The sequence below is a fragment of the Electrona antarctica genome (genome assembly GCF_951216825.1).
Source record: "Electrona antarctica genome assembly, chromosome: 17".
Taxonomy (NCBI): domain Eukaryota; kingdom Metazoa; phylum Chordata; class Actinopteri; order Myctophiformes; family Myctophidae; genus Electrona; species Electrona antarctica.
Window position 1 is genome coordinate 22,752,744 of NC_136798.1, and position 19,043 is coordinate 22,771,786.

Consider the following 19,043-nt stretch of genomic DNA (forward strand, 5'->3'; position numbering starts at 1 on the left):
AGAAAAGAAATCTACATATGCATGTTTCATTGATTTTCAAAAAGCCTTTGACTGGGTAAATAGGGAGCTCCTTGAATACAGATTATTAACATCAGGGGTAAATGGGAAGTTTTATGCTGCCATTAAGGCCCTGTATCGGGCCCCCATTGCTTGTGTTCAGGTAAATGACTTCAGAACAGGATGGTTTCCTACACACTTTGGTGTGAAACAAGGAGATGTCTTGTCACCAACTTTGTTCTCCATGTACGTTAATGATCTAGCAATTGAGATTAGAAACTCCAAATTGGGGGTGGAAGTAGCGGATATGATTGTAGGCATACTTTTGTATGCAGACGACATAATTTTACTTGCCAATTGCGAAAAGGAGCTGCAAAACATGCTCAATATTGTTGCGGATTGGTGTTTGAGGTGGAGGCTGGTGGTAAATATTGACAAAACACAAATTGTTTACTTTAGGAAACCATCTGTAGAAAGGAGTCCATTTACATTTACGTGTGGGAGAACTGTATTAACATACACAAAGACATATAAATATCTTGGCCTCACTTTAGATGAGCATATGAACTTCAAGGAAGGCACTCAGGTTCTTTCTGATTCAGCTGGTAGAGCCCTGGGGTCAGTACTGAATAAGGTGAAAGCCTGTAAGGATTTAGGATATTATACATATACACAATTATATCAGTCTTGTGTATGCCCTGTTTCGGACTATGCCTCCGGTGTATGGGGTTTTCCGGACAAGGAAAGTTGTAACACAATTCAAAATAGAGCCATACGGTCATTTCTTGGAGTTCATAAGCTTACGCCTATCTTGGCCATTAGCGGAGATATGGGATGGATGCCCGTAAATATCAGACACAAAGGTGAGATGTTGAGACTTTGGAATAGACTTGTTAATATGTCCGATGACAGACTAACCAAAAAGATTTTTAACTGGGACATTTCTAATGGTTACCCCTGGGCCAATGAAGTAAAGTCTTTATTTTTTATGAATAATTCATCATTTATTTATTTAAATAAACTATGCTGTAATATTCATGAGATACAGAACTTTATGTTCCTTGGGTATAAGGAGAGTTGGGCTGTTGATTAATGGTACAAACCAAAACTAAGAACATATCGTCTTATTAAAAATAATTATGGCCCTGAACCTTATGTTACACAAAATGTATCCAAAAGTCAAAGATCTTTTTGTGCACAGCTGCATTCTGGGACCTTACCATTAGCTTTAGAAACGGGTAGATTCATTGGTACTCCTGAGGAGGACAGAGTATGTTTACTGTGTGATTTGAAAGAAATTGAAAATGAAATTCATTTTTTGTTTTACTGCCCATTATATGAAGAACTAAGACATGTATTATTTTGTAAAATGACAACCATCTGTGTTAACTTTTTCTGGTTAGAGGACTACGAAAAGTTGGAATTTTGTTTTAGGAAAGGTATTTTTGCTTTAGCAGACTTTTTATGCAAAGCGTGGGAAAAAAGGCAGAATGTTTTGTTTGTGTTAAAAAAAAAAAAAAAAAAAAAAAAAAAAAAACTGTTTCCTGTACACAATGCAATACTGATGCAATGATTTGTGGTGTGTCCTATAAGTCCATGTGGGCTGGGCGCCTTGGGTGCATGACACAATAATAAAGAATCTATCTATCTATCTATCTGTACAATATGATATAGTAACTTATAAACTATAAATATATTTCAAACAATGTGGACAAAGAAAGATGCACAGATTCTCCACATGCAGTTCTCAGTTCATATTTTTTGTGCTTGGTTTGCTTTTAACAATATTTATTTATAAAGCAATGGATGAGAAAAACAAATTTGGAACATATTCTGTTCTGACCAAAAATGCAACAAAAACAAACAAAGAAATCACCATGAATTCAAGGCGATGTGCATGAGGTCAGTAGACCTAAATAGGAAAAATTACAATTTTGGGGTGAACTACCCACAAATGATCGACTTCAGCCTACAATTAGGCTATAGTACCTCAGTGTTAGTAATCAAGTTGTGGATGATGGATCAATTATGACCTGTTGTTTAATGTTAGGGAGGGTGCAGGGTGTTAGATTCAGCTCAAAACAAGGCAGACCATTAAAATCTGTCCTGAAGGCATACATCATGCATTCATAACATATAAACTAGTCCAGGGCTGCCAACATTGGACTGTGAGAATCTAGGAGATTTATTTTGGGGGGGTGGGGGTCAAGCGGGGGTCTGGGGGTCCTCAGCCCAGAAACCTTTTAACAGAGTAGATTTAATTTCCTGTGTTCTGGTGAATTTTGGGAGTTTGATTTTTTTTTAATTAATTGATTGATTGATTGATTGATTGATTGACATTTGTATTTCACCGTATGTAGAATAGATAGATAGAATACTTTATTGGCAGTTTAAACATGTACAAAAGTGACATCAATTTAGAAAACGCCAACATGGACTAAACACAAAAAAAGCAGAAGCTTGTTTCCATTGTGGTCCACCTTGTGACATAAAACGAAACAGAAACAACCATGAAACAAATAAAAAATAATCCTTATAGAGTAAAGGACAAGAGGTAGGCTACCCTTAAAAATGGATAGCATACATTTCAAATGAAAGCACAAGTGAATACAAAAATTGCTACTTTGGTCCATTTACAATTCATCACATTTTAATCAAGGCAACGGATTCACATTTCTTTAATGGCTGTTGGTAGCAGCTGGGCGTTCCACATTTTATTGGCATAGGAGCGACATTTATTTAATCCCTTGTTTGAGCCAAATCTTGCACGTCGTTTGTTGAACTCCCTCTGGTGTTGTGAGTGTGGACACTGGACTTCGTTGACATTAATTAACTTTACTAGCATTGGAAAAAGATGGGTAGCCTACAGTTACTCTCAGCCATTAAAATGCAAAACGTAGGCCTACAGAAATTGATTTGATGACTGAAGCAATGTAAGACCTTCCATCTTTAATAATAATCACAATCACAACATTATTTAAGTGAACACCTCTACTGTAATTGCGTGCACTGCCATGACCTCCCAAGCTGGGGTCCGTCCTCCCCCAGAAACCTTTTAATATAGGCCTAGTAGATATAAGCTCCTCCTGTGTTCTGGTTAATTTTGGGACTGATACCAAACCCCGGATAAATCCAGGATAAATGACAATGCAGGAGTCCTTCAGGATATGTGGTAGAAATGCAGAAGACCCCTGCAGGATCCAGGAGTGTCGGCAGCCCTGGCCTGTATATGACAGGCTGACAGTGACATCCCATATCTGAACCACAAGGTGGCAGGTCATTTATAAGATTGTGAAAACAAAAACGTTAATACACAATTGTATAGGCCAACTTTTTGTTTTGTGAAACACATTTTATTTCTCTAGTGGCACTGATAACTAAGGGAATTAAATTAAGTGTATTTTAACTTTGATCCAACAGGTGATGCTGTTGTGTCATATTTTCTAAAGTCAATATTCAATAATGGTTTATATAATTGATATTACACAGCAGGCAGTAGGACACACACAAACACACTATATACTAATTTTAGTACATGTTGTGTTAGTCAATAGCGTTGTTTACTATATAGGCCTATAAACAGACTGAGAAGAATAATGTTATGTGGCTAATATGGCTATGTCATGTCATGTTTCAAATGGCCTTCTTTTCTCCATTTTTGCCCTCCGTTATGGAATAGCCTATAAATGCTTTAGCCGGTAGACTGTCTGATATAAATTAGTAAATTGTAATTGATCAATAAAGTGGAATAAATATCAATTTGAAGGATTTTCTCAAATTCCGTCCCAAGTCTATATCAAAACTCCATATCCCATACTGCTTTGCGCTGCTCCGCAGTGATGTGGGGTGTGGCTGAATGGATGTGCGTGGAGGAGAGGCAGAGTGTCTGTCTGAGCGCAGCGAATCCACTCCTCAGCATCCAGTGAGCCGACAGCAAAGAGAAGAGATGCGGACAGCGGTCGACTACAGCTGACCTAAAAGGCTCATTAAAAAGAGGACATGCCACAAGACGTCGGAGCACCAATGAATTTGTCGGGAGTGTGATGTTTTGTCAACGAATGCATTTGGCCACGGGGACGGGGTGCAATGGAACGTCGACATAGTGCGTGAGAGCTTCTGACCGTCAATTTCTTTATCAGTAGAAATAATTATAAGATAATTAGCAAAGCAACCGACGGGATTTTGACCACGATGAGATAACCCCGCGAATACCCTATTTATTATATTATAGCGATTTAATGGCCAATGATTACACAATTCATTGACAGAAAGACAGGCCATTTATGCTAATTACAAAACAGTAACACCGGGGTTCGTGGCCCTGTTTTTGTTGGTGGTAAATATACAAATAGCTTTATTTTTCTTCACAGAGGAAAATTGCCTCAACAATCATGTCTAAAAACAAGAGCAGCGAGTCTGTAAAGGTAGTGGTCCGCTGCCGCCCGTTAAATCGAAAAGAGGAGACGAGCGGAGAGGTGATTGTAAAGATGGACCTAAGACTGGGCCAAGTGGTCCTACGGAATCCCCGAGCACCTGCTACTGAACCACATAAAACATTCACCTTCGATGCAGTTTACGACTCAAATTCCAAACAGCGAGATCTGTATGACGAGACCGTGCGACCGCTCATAGATTCTGTACTGGAAGGCTTCAATGGCACCATCTTTGCATACGGGCAGACCGGCACGGGGAAAACATACACCATGCTGGGTGCATGGCTGGACCCAGAGACACGGGGCGTGATCCCTAATGCTTTTGATCACATCTTCACCCACATCTCTCGGGCCCAGTCTGACAGGCAGTACCTGGTGCGGGCCTCTTACCTGGAGATCTACAGAGAGGATGTCAGGGACCTACTGGATCCCAACCATGGCAAAGCCAGGGCCTTGGAGCTCCGGGAGAGCCCTGACACAGGGGTGTATGTACGTGACCTGACATCATGCGTGTGCAAGAGCGTGAAGGAGATTGAGGAGGTGATGAATGTGGGCAACCAGGCACGGGCAGTTGGGGCAACGGACATGAATGAGCACTCCTCCCGCTCCCATGCCCTGTTCCTGATCACAGTGGAGTGCAGTCAGCCTGGGCCTGACGGGCGGAAACACATCCGCGTGGGCCGCCTGAATCTCGTGGATCTGGCGGGTAGTGAGAGGCAGGCCAAGACAGGTGTCCACGGAGAGCGCCTGAAGGAGGCTGCTAAGATCAACCTGTCCCTGTCAGCCCTGGGCAACGTGATCTCTGCCTTGGCAGACGGGCGCAGCAGCCACGTGCCATACCGGGACTCCAAGCTGACCCGGCTGCTGCAAGACTCACTGGGTGGCAACGCCAGGACTGTCATGGTGGCCACGCTAGGCCCCGCCCCGCAGCACTACGACGAGACCCTCACCACGCTCCGCTACGCCAACCGTGCCAAGAACATCCAGAACCAGCCCCGGGTCAACGAGGACCCCAAAGATGCACTGCTGCGGGAGTTCCAGATGGAGATTGCACGCCTCCGCGCCCAGCTCAACCACAGGAAGGGAAGGAGCAAACACAAGAAGGAGGAGGTGGGCAGCAGTGAGGGATGGGACGGCGGCGAGGAGACCGAAGGAGACGAGGAGGTGGAGAAGGAGGCGCAGGAGTATGTGAAGCAGGAGGAGCAAAGACTGGAGCGGGAGAAGAAGGCCATCGGGGAAGACCACTCTCTATTGGCTGAGGAGAAGCAGCAGCTTCTTGGAGAGAATCAGAGGATGATGGGAGACCTCAGGAAGGAGCAGGAAGCCACTGAGCAGCTGACTGCCAAGTTCAAGGTAAGGGCCAGTTGAGGAGAACTATGAATGAAGAGCTATGGGCAGCTGCTCTCTCTCACTATAAAAGTTGTATTACACTATTGTCAGTGTATTAAACCAAACCACCAGTGCACTCCAATAAACACATCAAAAGCGGTCAGCCATACATTTGTCTTTGTTACTCTACTCACCATTCAACAACAAAAATACCAAATTGATTCTAAGCTCCCTGTGCAAATACTGGGACTTGCTAAGGAAACATAATGGTATAGTGGGCAGTGGATGTTGATGTCGAATGAACCAGGCCCTTACCCCTTACTTGTGTTACACAGACAGACAGACACACGCACGCACACAGCCACGCACACACACACACACACCCACACATATGCACGCACACACACACACACACACACACACACACACACACACACACACACACACACACACACACACACACACACACACACACACACACACACACACACACACACAGAAAGGGGATTCCTGTAATCTAGGGAGTAAGATTAAAAATCTATGTGAGATAATTGTAAAATAATCTGCTGAACTGCTAAAGAGGGGCTTCACCGTCCTTCCTGCCTAATTACAACAGAGTTGTATTTGATTTAGAGAAACACCATTATGTGTGTTTACTTCTATAATTATGTGTTGTTTACCAGTAGTGTGGTTGTGTATCGTGATTCGTGCTTAGGGAGGAGCTGACGCCCTTTACTATTATAAATGTAAATTCCCTTCCTCTTCATCCTGTTCTTCCCCCTCTCACTTTTCATCCACTGTCAGTTCTGTCATTATAATTTATATGGCTCCATTTGCTCTTTCTCCCCTTTTCTATTAATTTCTGTCTAGCACACACACACACACACACGCACACACACACACGCACACACACACACACACACACACACACACACACACACACACACACACACACACACACACACACACACACACACACACACACACACACACACACACTGGGCATCAAAGATTGAGTCAAAGCTACTTTAATTAGCTGCTCTGATTCATTCCCATATTCAGTCAATAAGTCGCTCATGCAGAATGAGAATGACTGAATAGCTAGCCTGCAGTCTATTATCCAGTAGCTAGAGCCTGGTTTTGCTAACACCAGACACTGCTTTATCAGCTAGCTCACTGAGCCAATTTGCCCATTAGCCCTGGAACCTAATATGAAGAGAAGAAAAAAGAAAGAAGTGTGCTTAAAATCACCATATAGGAAATAGTTAGCTCAATATATTATTCTCTAGGTCTAGCAAATAGCACAAGACAAGCTGATGTTGATGTATAGGATTAATTTGGCTTGTCACTTAGTTGTAGCGAAAATCACGGTAATTTGTTTCTCTCATGACACTTAACACTGCGAGGATAATGACTGTATCAAACCGTTTATGATCAGTGCCTACAACTCAGAGAGAGTGTCATCATATTATGTCTTTGATGGCAACTGTGGAACTAGATGTCTGATGTTGTCTGATGTCAACAACAACCTCCCGTTCTCTCTCTCCTTCCCCTGAGGATTATGTTGGAAAGATATTTCCTGCTTTTGATCACGGGAGGCTAGTAGTGTAGTAGTGGTAGAAATCCCCTTTTCACGAGTAAGGATGAATTGAGTCTGTGACCAGAGTTAGCGCCCAAAGTGCAGTAGTGTATCAAATATTTCAGATCATGATGAGTCCATCTTTAGAGTCGACTCCCAGATGACGTGCTTAAGATTTGCATTTGTGTGTCCTTTTTATATCTTTGCTGGACTTGGACGGAATCCTGCCACAACTGTCCTCCCGAGTCTCCCTGTCAGCTCTCCTGCACAGTAGCATCCTTCCTCATTGTTATCCATTTGTAACTCCAAGAGTGAGAAGAGACCAGTTGGGTCCATTTCTCCATGCATGTCCATGTATTATTTATTTTTTTTAAGATATTTTTTTGCGGCTTACGCCTTTTATTGGTTTTTTGAAGGGACAGACAGTAGGCTGACAGGAAACGGGAGAGAGATGGGGGAAGACATGCAGTAAAGGCCGTGTCGGGCTCGGGAGTCGAACCCGCGGCACACTGCGACTGGATTACCAGTCGGGTGCCCAGACGGTTACGCCACCGCCTGGGCCCATGTCCATGTATTTGATTAAATATTTAGACTACAGAGTCAAATGAACAGGATTTTACTGTATATTCAACACAGTACAGTAAGAACTAGAAATGCACTCACTTAGTTACGTGACGTCACCATCAACAGGCAATAAGGGACCACCATTCTTACCCCAACATACATACATACATACCCAGCCGATCACCAAATGAAGAATGGTGGTCCCTTATTGGCCGGTGGACAACACCGACATACATACTTATTAGCCAGTGGACAACACTGACATACAGTACATACTTATTGGCCGGTGGACAACACTGACTTACCTGTACATACCCAGCCGATCACAGTACTTGCGCGCTCTGCTTGCGCAAGTAAATACCAGTAAGACGCCTGGGGGCGAGAAGCGTCCTCGCCCTAAAGGGTCACGTGCACTGGCCATATATGGACCGTGTCTTGAGTGCACAAGGTTTGATGAGGTCAGATCAACATATGGAATGTCAGAACAGGTCAGCTCCATATATAAAGATCTAAGGGTGGCAGCGGCTTGAGTGTACAGGGTTTGATGAGGGCACGGGTAGGGCCGGGTCTTAATTTTCGGGCCTGTTGAGAACTCGGGCCTGTTGAGTTTAAATGGACAGGTATCAGTCAAAACAGAGACACAGAAGAGGAAGGATGGATGGGGAAGGTTCAACATATGGAATGTCAGAACAGGTTCTGACATTCCATATGATCAGGGATCTCCATATATGGGCTTAATTGCGATATAAAGGGTATCTAGCATCAAAGTACACAGTCAATGACCTTTTATTTAGAACAGCACAATCACTGAAGCAGCACGGAAAGCTTGTACAGAACTGATTGCGTAGATGAACATCTTTAAAGAGGTCTTCATTTTCTATCAATTATTTATCCATCTTGATCCTATACAAAGAACGGTTAACCCATTATTCCCAGGAAGTTGCAGACATCACAGTAACAGACCAAAATTACAGAAACCAAGGAAACAACAGCAAGCCAGGGCTCCTAAAGGAAATGAGTGTGAGACACCACTTGTCATGTATAAAAAGTGCAGCATTAGTCAGATAGCGAGGTAAAGTCAGATGTGGTCATGTGGTCAGAAAGGGAGCTCTTCAGATCTTTAATTCTATTACCACTGTGTATTATTGGATAATCCATATAAACTCTAACTGAACCATAGAATCCAGGCACATGGTTCAGCAGAAATAGAAAAAGATCAATCAACATGGAGATAAAAAATCATCATGACGTAAAATAGACACTATGTCTATTTGCTCACACTGACGTAAAATTCTCCATTCATTGTCAATGGGAATTTAATGTATGTGTAGGACAAAGTTTGTGGACAGACACCAAAAGCTGGATATAGGAGGGGCTAGCGCCCCTCAACAAACAAACAAAGAAACAAACAAAAAACCAATACAAATACAAACAGTGAATATTACTAGTTACATCACAGAAATCGCAGAAATGGTATTCGATTTCAAATTATATTTGATCGAAGCTCATTTTAGACCCCTAACCATCTCTCTATACCTCATACCTGCCCTCCTTCACACATGCAGATACACGCACACCACACACATATCTAACACATTTGCGGATTTGTGCATGTAAAAACCACTGACACTCACACTAATTCATGTGCAACACACTTACACTATGCACAGTCTGCACAGACACACACACACACACACACACACACACACACATACGGTACACACACATATGGTACACACACACACACACACACACACACACATACAAACACGAGTAGGTCAGGATCCAAGCTTTTCATACTGAGTTCAGTCAGCTGGTATCACTGCAGGGAGGCATAAGCTAAGTTGCCTTCGAGGTGCACCTCGCCATCTGTGGAATGAGGCCGACGTTAATGCAACTGTTGTCGAGCTTTAGTTGGAGCTTCATTAGCAGTCGGGATGTTGAAATGTCAAAATTGATACACAAAGAATAGTATAAACAAAGTAGTGGGAAGGGGTAAAATGTGCATGTGTAATACACTACTTCACATAAACACACACTGTACGTTCCTGAGTGTTAATTTAACTCCCAGCTGTAAACTGGCGGTTGGACATAGTGGCTGGTATCTGGGGTGCTCTGTTCCCTTTAGTAAGGCAAAGGGATCATACATGACAGCTGACCTTGTGGTCTGAGTCTGACCTCTCTGAATTGTACGGAACTGTATGTATGTATGTGTATCTAGGAGGGATAGGCAAAAAGATAAATTTCAACAACGCATTAGATCAGTTGCAACAGTTAATAAAACGAATGAATTGAATCGATTATTACAAATTATTCATTTTTAATAATAACAATAGCAAAAGTAGACCACAACGAGCCGCTATGTGTTAATTGATAAATAAAAAAGGAAATCAATAGAATAATAGTTAAGATAATCAATAGCTTAGTTAGATCTCCCTCTAAATCCCCATTAAGCTAGTGCTTAAGTGCTTAATGGTGCCCATAGTGCCTTGGGCTGATGAAGCAGTAATGAGGTATCACTGCAGTAGCTGTTGGAAGCCTCCTGCTGAGCAGGATGCTGAGTCTGTCCTTACCGAAAACTATACTTAGAATTATTTCTGGGTCACAATACGTCTCTCATTCCATCTCTTCCTTTTCTGTATTCGCTTCACCTTCTCAGTGTCTCTGTCACCACTTCCTTTTTTAAGTTTTGCACCCCCCCGTCACACGTCCGTCCGTCCGTCCGTCAGTCTGTCTGACAGACACATTTTGTAGAAAACAAATCTGATACGGATCTGTTCCATTTTCCATATTATCCATCCTGATTGGCTAAGATTGGCTTCCAAAGATTACAGGAATGGACCGTTTTGAGCTAAATGCTTCAAATCAGTGCGCAATTTCTGTGAGATTTTGCATGCACATTCCTACTAGGCAGAGGAACAAATGCCACCCTTTTCACATTGGCCTGTTATAGCGCCACCAGCAGCTTGATTGATTGATTGATTGAAGTATTTATTAACAGTTTGCAGAATTACAGTACATTTCAAGTACAACTCAATACAAAAAACTGTCAACTGTGAGTGGACGACACCATAAAGTATTACAATTGTTTACAAGAGGGTCCACCATTTTCAATTCATCATAACATTTAGAGACGTACGGTACAAACCATTTTCGGCACACAACACTAAACCAGCTTAACGATATGACTATGCAACAACACAACATGCAGTTGTCAAGTTATAATAATAATACAAAATATATATATTTGTATAGCACCTAGCACCTAGTTGCACTAGGCTCTGATTGTTAGCAATCTGCAATACAATGCTTCAGAAAGATGTAAGAACTGAGGGCACAGTGTATCCTGCCAGCTGGATTTCAACCAATCACAAGGCATGGACAGCAACAATAGCCATTGTCCCATGGGAAATATGGTCAGCATAACACACAAACCAGCACACATGCTCACATGCGCGCTCGCACAAACACACACACACACACACACACACACACACACACACACACACACACACACACACACACACACACACACACACACACAGGCTCGTGGGTAGATTCTGCTTCCTGTTTATATAGCAGCCTTCCTGTCTAATTACATGAAAGTGGAGGAGGTGTCTGTCTGTCTGTCTGTCTGTCTGTCTGTCTGTCTGTCTGTCTGTCTGTCTGTCTGTCTGTCTGTCTGTCTGTCTGTCTGTCTGTCTGTCTGTCTGTCTGTCTGTCTGTCTGTCTGTCTGTCTAGGTGTCCATATACTGGCAAACAGAAAATAGCACATCACTGCTCTCCATCTTTCAGCATGGAAGGCTGCACCACTGAAATATTGATGTATGAACTCTCTCTGTGTGTGTGTGTGTGTGTGTGTGTGTGTGTGTGTGTGTGTGTGTGTGTGTGTGTGTGTGTGTGTGTGTGTGTGTGTGTGTGTGTGTGTTTGTGGGCGTGTGCGTGTGCGTGCGTGCGTGCGTGCGTGTGTGCGTGCGTTGATGCCTGTGTGTTTGTGTGTGTACATCGGTTGACTGTGGAGAAGTCAGAGCCATGCATTATAGAATACACATGTCTTTCATGCACAGAGAGAGAGAGAGAGAATAGAAGAGATAAACAGCTGCATTAAAAAATTAAATTATCAAATGTGTATCTTCCCTTGGCTTATGACTATCTGCGTTTGTTTCTCATTTTCATGTCTGTCTGTCTCTCTGTCTGTCTATCCATCTACAGTATCTGTGTGTCATGTCTCTCTGTTTCTATAAATCTATCCATCCATCTGCCTACCACCATCTCTCTCTCTCTCTCTCTCTCTCTCTCTCTCTCTCTCTTTCTGCCTTTTTCTCCTGTATAATGTATTCATGTGTTAGTTCTTAGTAGTACATTAGGTGAAGAGAACATGGCCATTAGTGCCTGTCAATGAGGTTCAGGTTTCATGTTGTATAGTTCCTATTGACAGCAAAAGTACAGACCGTCGAAAACATGATCAGAGGTCTCTCTCTCATTTTCCTAATCTCTCCTCTCTATGACTCTCACAAACTGCATATCCCCCAACCCTCCGCCCCCCCCCCCCCCCCTCTCTCTCTCTCTCTTTGTGTCTCTGTCTCTCTCTGTCTCTCATGCTTTGCTTCCCTTGTGCTCACTCAAACAGATAACTGTGCAGAGTGTGCACACACTTAAACACTGACAATGGACAGTAGATGCTGCAATGTATTTATAGCTCGGTGGTTCCCAGCAGGCCTGGCTTTGCAGTGATTGGCTGGCTGATGCGGACAGGGAAGGTGAACCTGCCTTCATCTTCATAGGTCACACACACATACACCCATGCATGTACGTACACACACACACCACACACACACACACACACACACACATACAGGGCCTGGATGAAGAGAGTAAAAAGAAATAGAGGAACAAGGAGAAAGGCCCATCAATTCGTATTTAGTGTTTTTACATAGACCATGATGCCTTGCAACAGCAGTCTCTGTTGCAGTTTATGGTTTAACATAAATAATATTAAGGATTTGGTGTATTGCCCTAAAAGTGACCAAAACCTTCTCAACAAAGCCATTTTATTGTACACAGTAAAATCCTCTGTGTTCATCTACAGTATGTTTAACTCCCAATAGTACAAATCGCAGAGTTCAATCAATGCTTAGGGTTTTACTGTGCAGGCAAAGATATTTTGTGAAGTAATTAAATGAGTTTGTGGGCTGTGCAAATTTTCTTTTACGAGAAAGAAGATAGCACTAAACCATATCTGTTAAGGACACTACTTCCGTTAACTCTTATAATGGACAGCTGCAAGGCATTATAGTCTATGAACACTGAAACCACTAGATAGTTAGTTGGCGGTGGGAGCAATTACATTAAGACAGAACATTTTACGACATAACCAAAGACTAAGCCATTTAGAACAGGGATTGTCTTTATAATAATAATAATAATAATAATAATAATAATAAAACTATATATTTATATAGCACCTTTCATACATTAATGCAGCTCAAAGCGCTTTACAGAGCAGAACAAAATAATAAAAACATAAACAACAACAGGCAGCTAAAACAATAGGACAATAGCAAAGAGCATAAAACAGTGGCAAATCAGGGAAGGAGCAGTGGTACAAAAATAAGAACCGAGATTTTAAAACTCAACTAAAAGCAAGAGTAAAGAGGTGAGTAAGATGTCTATAGAGGGTGGCCGTCTGAGCTGTAGTGGTATAGTTTATTCCAGGACGTTTGCCCATAAAAGCAGAAGGCTGCCTCACCATATTTCTTATTAGCCACCTTTTCAGGGAGTTCGAGTAGGCCAGTGGAGGACCTAAGGGGGCGGTTAGGGACATATCTATATCTAGGCAAACAATCATGGAGATAAGAAGGTGCAAGACCATTAAGATATTTATAAACGAGTAAAATAATTTAAAAATCAATCCTAAAAACTACAGGGAGCCAGTGTAGTGAGGCTAAAACCGGAGTAATGTGATCTCTCATCTTATTTTTTGTTAAAACTCTAGCTGCCGCATTTTGTACAAGTTGCAATCTGTCTGTTGTTTTCTTTGGTAGGCCAGAAAAAAGGGCATTGCAATAGTCAAGTCAAGAGAAGACAAAGGCATGGATAAGCGTTTTATGTCCCCATGATGCCACTACTGTACGTACAGTACTCTTGAGACATAACATCATGACAGCAATGTAGGGCTGTAACCATCCATCATTTTCTTTCTTATTTTATTGATTAGCTTTTCGATTAATTGAGAAGTGTTTTTTTTTAAATATACCCTACTGTATTTCTTAATTGTGTATCAATGAATCGACTTACCACCACAAAAATAGTTAAAAGGACTCGTTTACTGCACATGTAGTAACTTGCAGGCTAACAATAGCAAATGATTGGACAGGGAGGCCATTCCGTTATTAGACTGTCTTGTTTTTAACTACATGCAAATACAGTAGATCTCTCCTGATATTACACTTCAATTTACTGTGTGTGTGTTTGTGTTTCAGGGAAGTCTAAATATAGACAGAATGACATCACTAACAGTCAGCCATCTTTCATACACAAGGTCTCTGATTCCCAGTGACTCACATCACAACCCTCTCCTCCCTCATCTAATTTATTCTTCTCTTCCAGTGCTAACTCTCACAGCATCAGAGCCCTGGTATTTTATATATAGTCCAACCCAAGGCCCTTCCCTAAAATACAATTCAAAACATGATTATTTGTATTTATTATTATTATTATTATTATTATTATTATTATTATTATTATTATTATTATTACTATTATTATTATTATTATTATTATTATTATTATATATTATACTGTAAACCTGAATTAAATTCAGTGAACCCAGTCTTTTACCTCTATTCTGGTCCTTTTGGGTTCTGATTGAGATGCTAGACACTTCGATTAGCATTCCCTCAGTATATAATAGGGCTTAACCCTTAGACAGATTACTACTGGAAAACACGTGGAGTTTTGCATTAGTCTTTTCTGCCCTGTACGTGATTTTCCGTAGTTCTCTTTTTTTATTAATACCAATATATTAATTCGGTCCGCACCTCTGTATAGAGTATTGAACATAAATATCAACTACATTTCCCAGAATTCCCGTGTCACGTGACACACGTGTATGCTTTCCTATTGGAAACTGACGCCCAGCCCCCAGTGAACAGGGGGGTTGGTTGACTCCTCCGAGGTGGGCACTGGAGGAAGAGTTTTTCAGCCAGGTTTGCAGTCGCCGCAAAAAAAACAATCTGAAAAATGATCCATCCGTGTCCAGTGGCATTCTCCAGTCCCAGACCGTTGGCCGGGCTGCAACATCCACCCTCGCGGATTACACATGTGCAATGTTTTTTCTTCTCCCCACCGGAGTTACCACCAAGGCTGATGCCTTCGCTAAAAGGTAATTTTATTGTATTCGAAAATGCCCTAATATGACATGTCTAGTAAGACGATCCCTATATTTGGCCCGAGCCGACCTAGTGCTGATATCAGATAGATGTGGTAGAACCATATATGGATAGATCTAACTGGTTTAGTCATCGTGACATGCATAGTCGGAGAATATATAACAAGGGTCGGTACTATAGGTGATCGACGTAGCTAACAAAAACATCTGATCAAATGAATGTATTGTACTGTGTCTTTGTGGGCCGAATCGTGGCATCGTGGCATACAAATAGATGTTTGTATAATTAGTATCACGATAAAATAATATGGCGACGTTAGAATGACACCACCAATGAGTGATCGCGTGTAATGTAGCTGCCCAGCGTATATCCAGCACCATCACGTCACCACATTCCACTGGCTGTTGGCTAGTAGTACTTGCTAACAAACACTGCACAAATGGTACTGGCTATTGGCCGGGCCACAAGCCCGGGCAATAGCCAGTACCAATGTTGCTGGACGATTGCGACGCAATGGTGCTGGATATACCCTGGGCAGCTAGCTACATTACCACCGATCACTCATTGGTGTTTCATTCTAACGTTGCCATATTATTTTATCGTGATACTACTTATACAAGCATCTATTTGTATTTGTCATGCCACGACTCGGCCCACAAAGACACTGCACAATAAAATCATTGATCGCCAGCAGCCGGGTAAAACGCCATGTAATAGTAGCGTGCACTGACTACAGCTAAAATGTTTATTTCTTTTTATATATTTAGAACTGGCATCAGATGAGGAGGAGGAGGAGGAGGATGAAGAGTCAAGACTGCGATGGCGTTCTCCGACACTGAACCGGATTCATTCATTCATTCATTTCAGGGGGGGCAGTTTTTGGGTGTTTTTTTTATTTAGCCTACTCACACATAACCTGACTCCGCCAGATGGGGCAGCAGAGAGTACACTGGGTTCCCCCCTCCTGCTCCCATCTGGGAACTCTCAGGCAGACTTGATGCCCGGCCACAAAACGGCCTGGCCAATCAGCAGCAGCTAGAAGCGAAGTTGCTCACAAAACGGCCTGGCCAATCAGCAGCAGCTAGTAGAAGCTAGAAGCTGCTGCTAGAAGTTGCTAGAAGCTGCTGCTGATTGGCCAGGCCGTTTTGTGGCCGGGCATCAAGTCTGCCTGAGAGTTCCCAGATGGGAGCAGGAGGGGGGAACACAGTGTACACTCTGCTGCCCCATATGGCGGAGTCAGGTTAACTCACACACACACACCGTCAAGGACTGGGTTTGGGGACATTTGGGAGGAGTAGCTCTGATCCATAGCTCTAAATGCGCATTTAGAGCTATGGATCAGAGCTAGGGGAGGAGTAACTGTTTTGTATGTAGGCCTATTTATTTTCTGTAATATTTATCATTTTATTATGTTAGTAGTCGTAAAAAATAAAAGACGCTTTTACAATGAGTTAGACCTGTCATGACTATTTTGTTCACTATTGTGAGGTTTATTGTATATGACTAAGCAAGTTTCAACTGTGATTTACTCTGTAACGGTAGATGGTAATAACTCAATTTCTTTTTTATAATACAGTATACATTCAAGTCTATATTTTGATACATATCATGGGCACCAAGTCATATCAAAACAATGTCCTTGGATGTGTTTTTTATCAAAACTGTGTTTCTTCATAACAGGTTTTTGAGATACATGCATGAATAGACAAGGTACTGGTAAGACTATGTAAACATGGTATATATCAAAATGTGCGTTAGAATGTCTAATTTTACCCCAAAAAAGAATTGAGTTTATATGATGTTCCAATTTCAGAGCTATGGGGACTTTTAGCTGGATAGGTCAGATTGATCATGACTGACCATGCTATTTATAGATGGCAAAATATCTACAGTGGTACATGTGAGAAACTTTTTATTTTATTTTAATTGAACTAGACAACTCACCCTTTAAAATGAGATATTGCATGGCTATGTATGCCCAGCAGAAAAAAAGTTATTTAGAAAATAAAACTTCAACCGGGCATAACTTTTTTTGGTTGTCCTAGAAACAGAAACAGTGTAAATGCAGGCTCTTTTAAATGGCTTCCAACACAAGAACTAAACATTTTATCAACTCAGTTCATTTTTTTCCTGGAAGCAGACAAGTCAAGCTTTCTCTGAAGGTCTTTCGTTGTCACACATTCACAACAGAGAATTTTCAATAAATCATTCAAAAACGCCATTCTGGCCATAGAGAAGTCTACAAACTATATAGAAATCCTTGAAACGCTCAAAGAGTTAAGTGGTTAGATAAACTTTTTTATATCTAAAAAAATGCTTTTCGGATTACCGGTATTCAATTAATCCAAAAAGTAATCAATATAATAATCGATAGTTGCAGTCTTACATAAAATTCCAATGTATTGTACCATCTTCACTGCACTACATCCATAATGCATTTGTATTGTCCAAAAAGTGCAGGTGCAAATACCACAAAGGGAAACCTAATCCTGGCATATAATGTGCTTTATACATACAGATAGTGTGTTGTGAGTTTTGAAATTGATTTATGCACGCATAGTTAAAGGGACAAATAATTTGGTAGAAGAATATTTTTTAAGCCTCATTTTGAAATCATTCATTGAAAGGTGTGCTCAGTAGAGCACCTGAAGACGTCCTGGACCTAAGCTCTTTCTTAGTGAGGATCACTGTTGCCATATTTTGCAAGAAGAATAAGCAATGAGGTCAATTAACACAGACCCAAAAGAAGCGACTAGGCCACAGCACAAAGTTGCTTATAATAACAGTATAAAATTTGAAGTATTTCAGAAAATGGTAAAGAGGTAAACTGGTGGGGTCCGCGCAAGTCTGCCCGGAGGACCTTGGCCTGCTGGCAGCGTGCACAAGATATACGACAAATTTGAAGGCCGAGCTAGTACTTTACGAGATTGGCAATAAATATCCTTAAAACATTAGGTATCTTGTGAGGACATTTCTGTTTGTAGCACCTACAGGACAGACCTTTTATGACAATATGAATCCGTTAGTTGCCTCAATGTTTAATTTAGCTTCGGAGGATGATTGCGGAGTTGTAGATACTGATCTACTAGTAGTCTGGCGACTTGGGTTGTGTGATATCAGCAGGGTTTTTGTGGGAGCCTACTATGGACTTGTGTTGAAAATTAGTATTTACCAGAGTTTCTCCATATGAAACCATAAACAAACTGTTTATGGTACAGTTTGTACAGAGTGAAAACAGACACATGAGATGGATCAGCCCTTTAATGAAGTAAAGGAATAGGACAGCACACAAAGAGCAGTGAACTGGGCAGTAACAAACAAACACACACACACACACACACACACACACACACACACACACACACACACACACACACACAAAGGCAACTAAACAAAGAGGCTTTCTGTACAGATCTGCAGCAGACATCCAGTGTCAAGGACATCACTGTACGCTCTCTCTCTCTCTCTGTGTGTGTGTGTGTGTGTGTGTGTGTGTGTGTGTGTGTGTGTGTGTGTGTGTGTGTGTGTGTGTGTGTGTGTGTGTGTGTGTGTGTGTGCGTGTTTGTATGTTTTTCCACATGTGCCTACACATACATATATTTATGGGAACACACACACACACAGACACACAGACACACACACACACACACACACACACACACACACACACACACACACACACACACACACACACACACACACACACACACACACACACACACACACACACACACACACACACACACACT

General features: G+C 41.7%; 1 protein-coding gene across 1 annotated transcript in view; it reads left to right on the forward strand.

The window, feature by feature from the left end:
* The first annotated feature begins 4,048 nt into the window (after positions 1-4,048).
* Positions 4,049-19,043, forward strand: part of kif3ca (kinesin family member 3Ca) — a 25,894-nt gene continuing 10,899 nt past the window's right edge. Inside the window, exons 1-2 of the mRNA XM_079525576.1 lie at positions 4,049-4,099; positions 4,368-5,783. Coding sequence (XP_079381702.1) covers positions 4,389-5,783 — 1,395 coding nt within the window. The 5' untranslated portion in view covers positions 4,049-4,099; positions 4,368-4,388. The remainder of the gene's footprint in view (positions 4,100-4,367; positions 5,784-19,043) is intronic.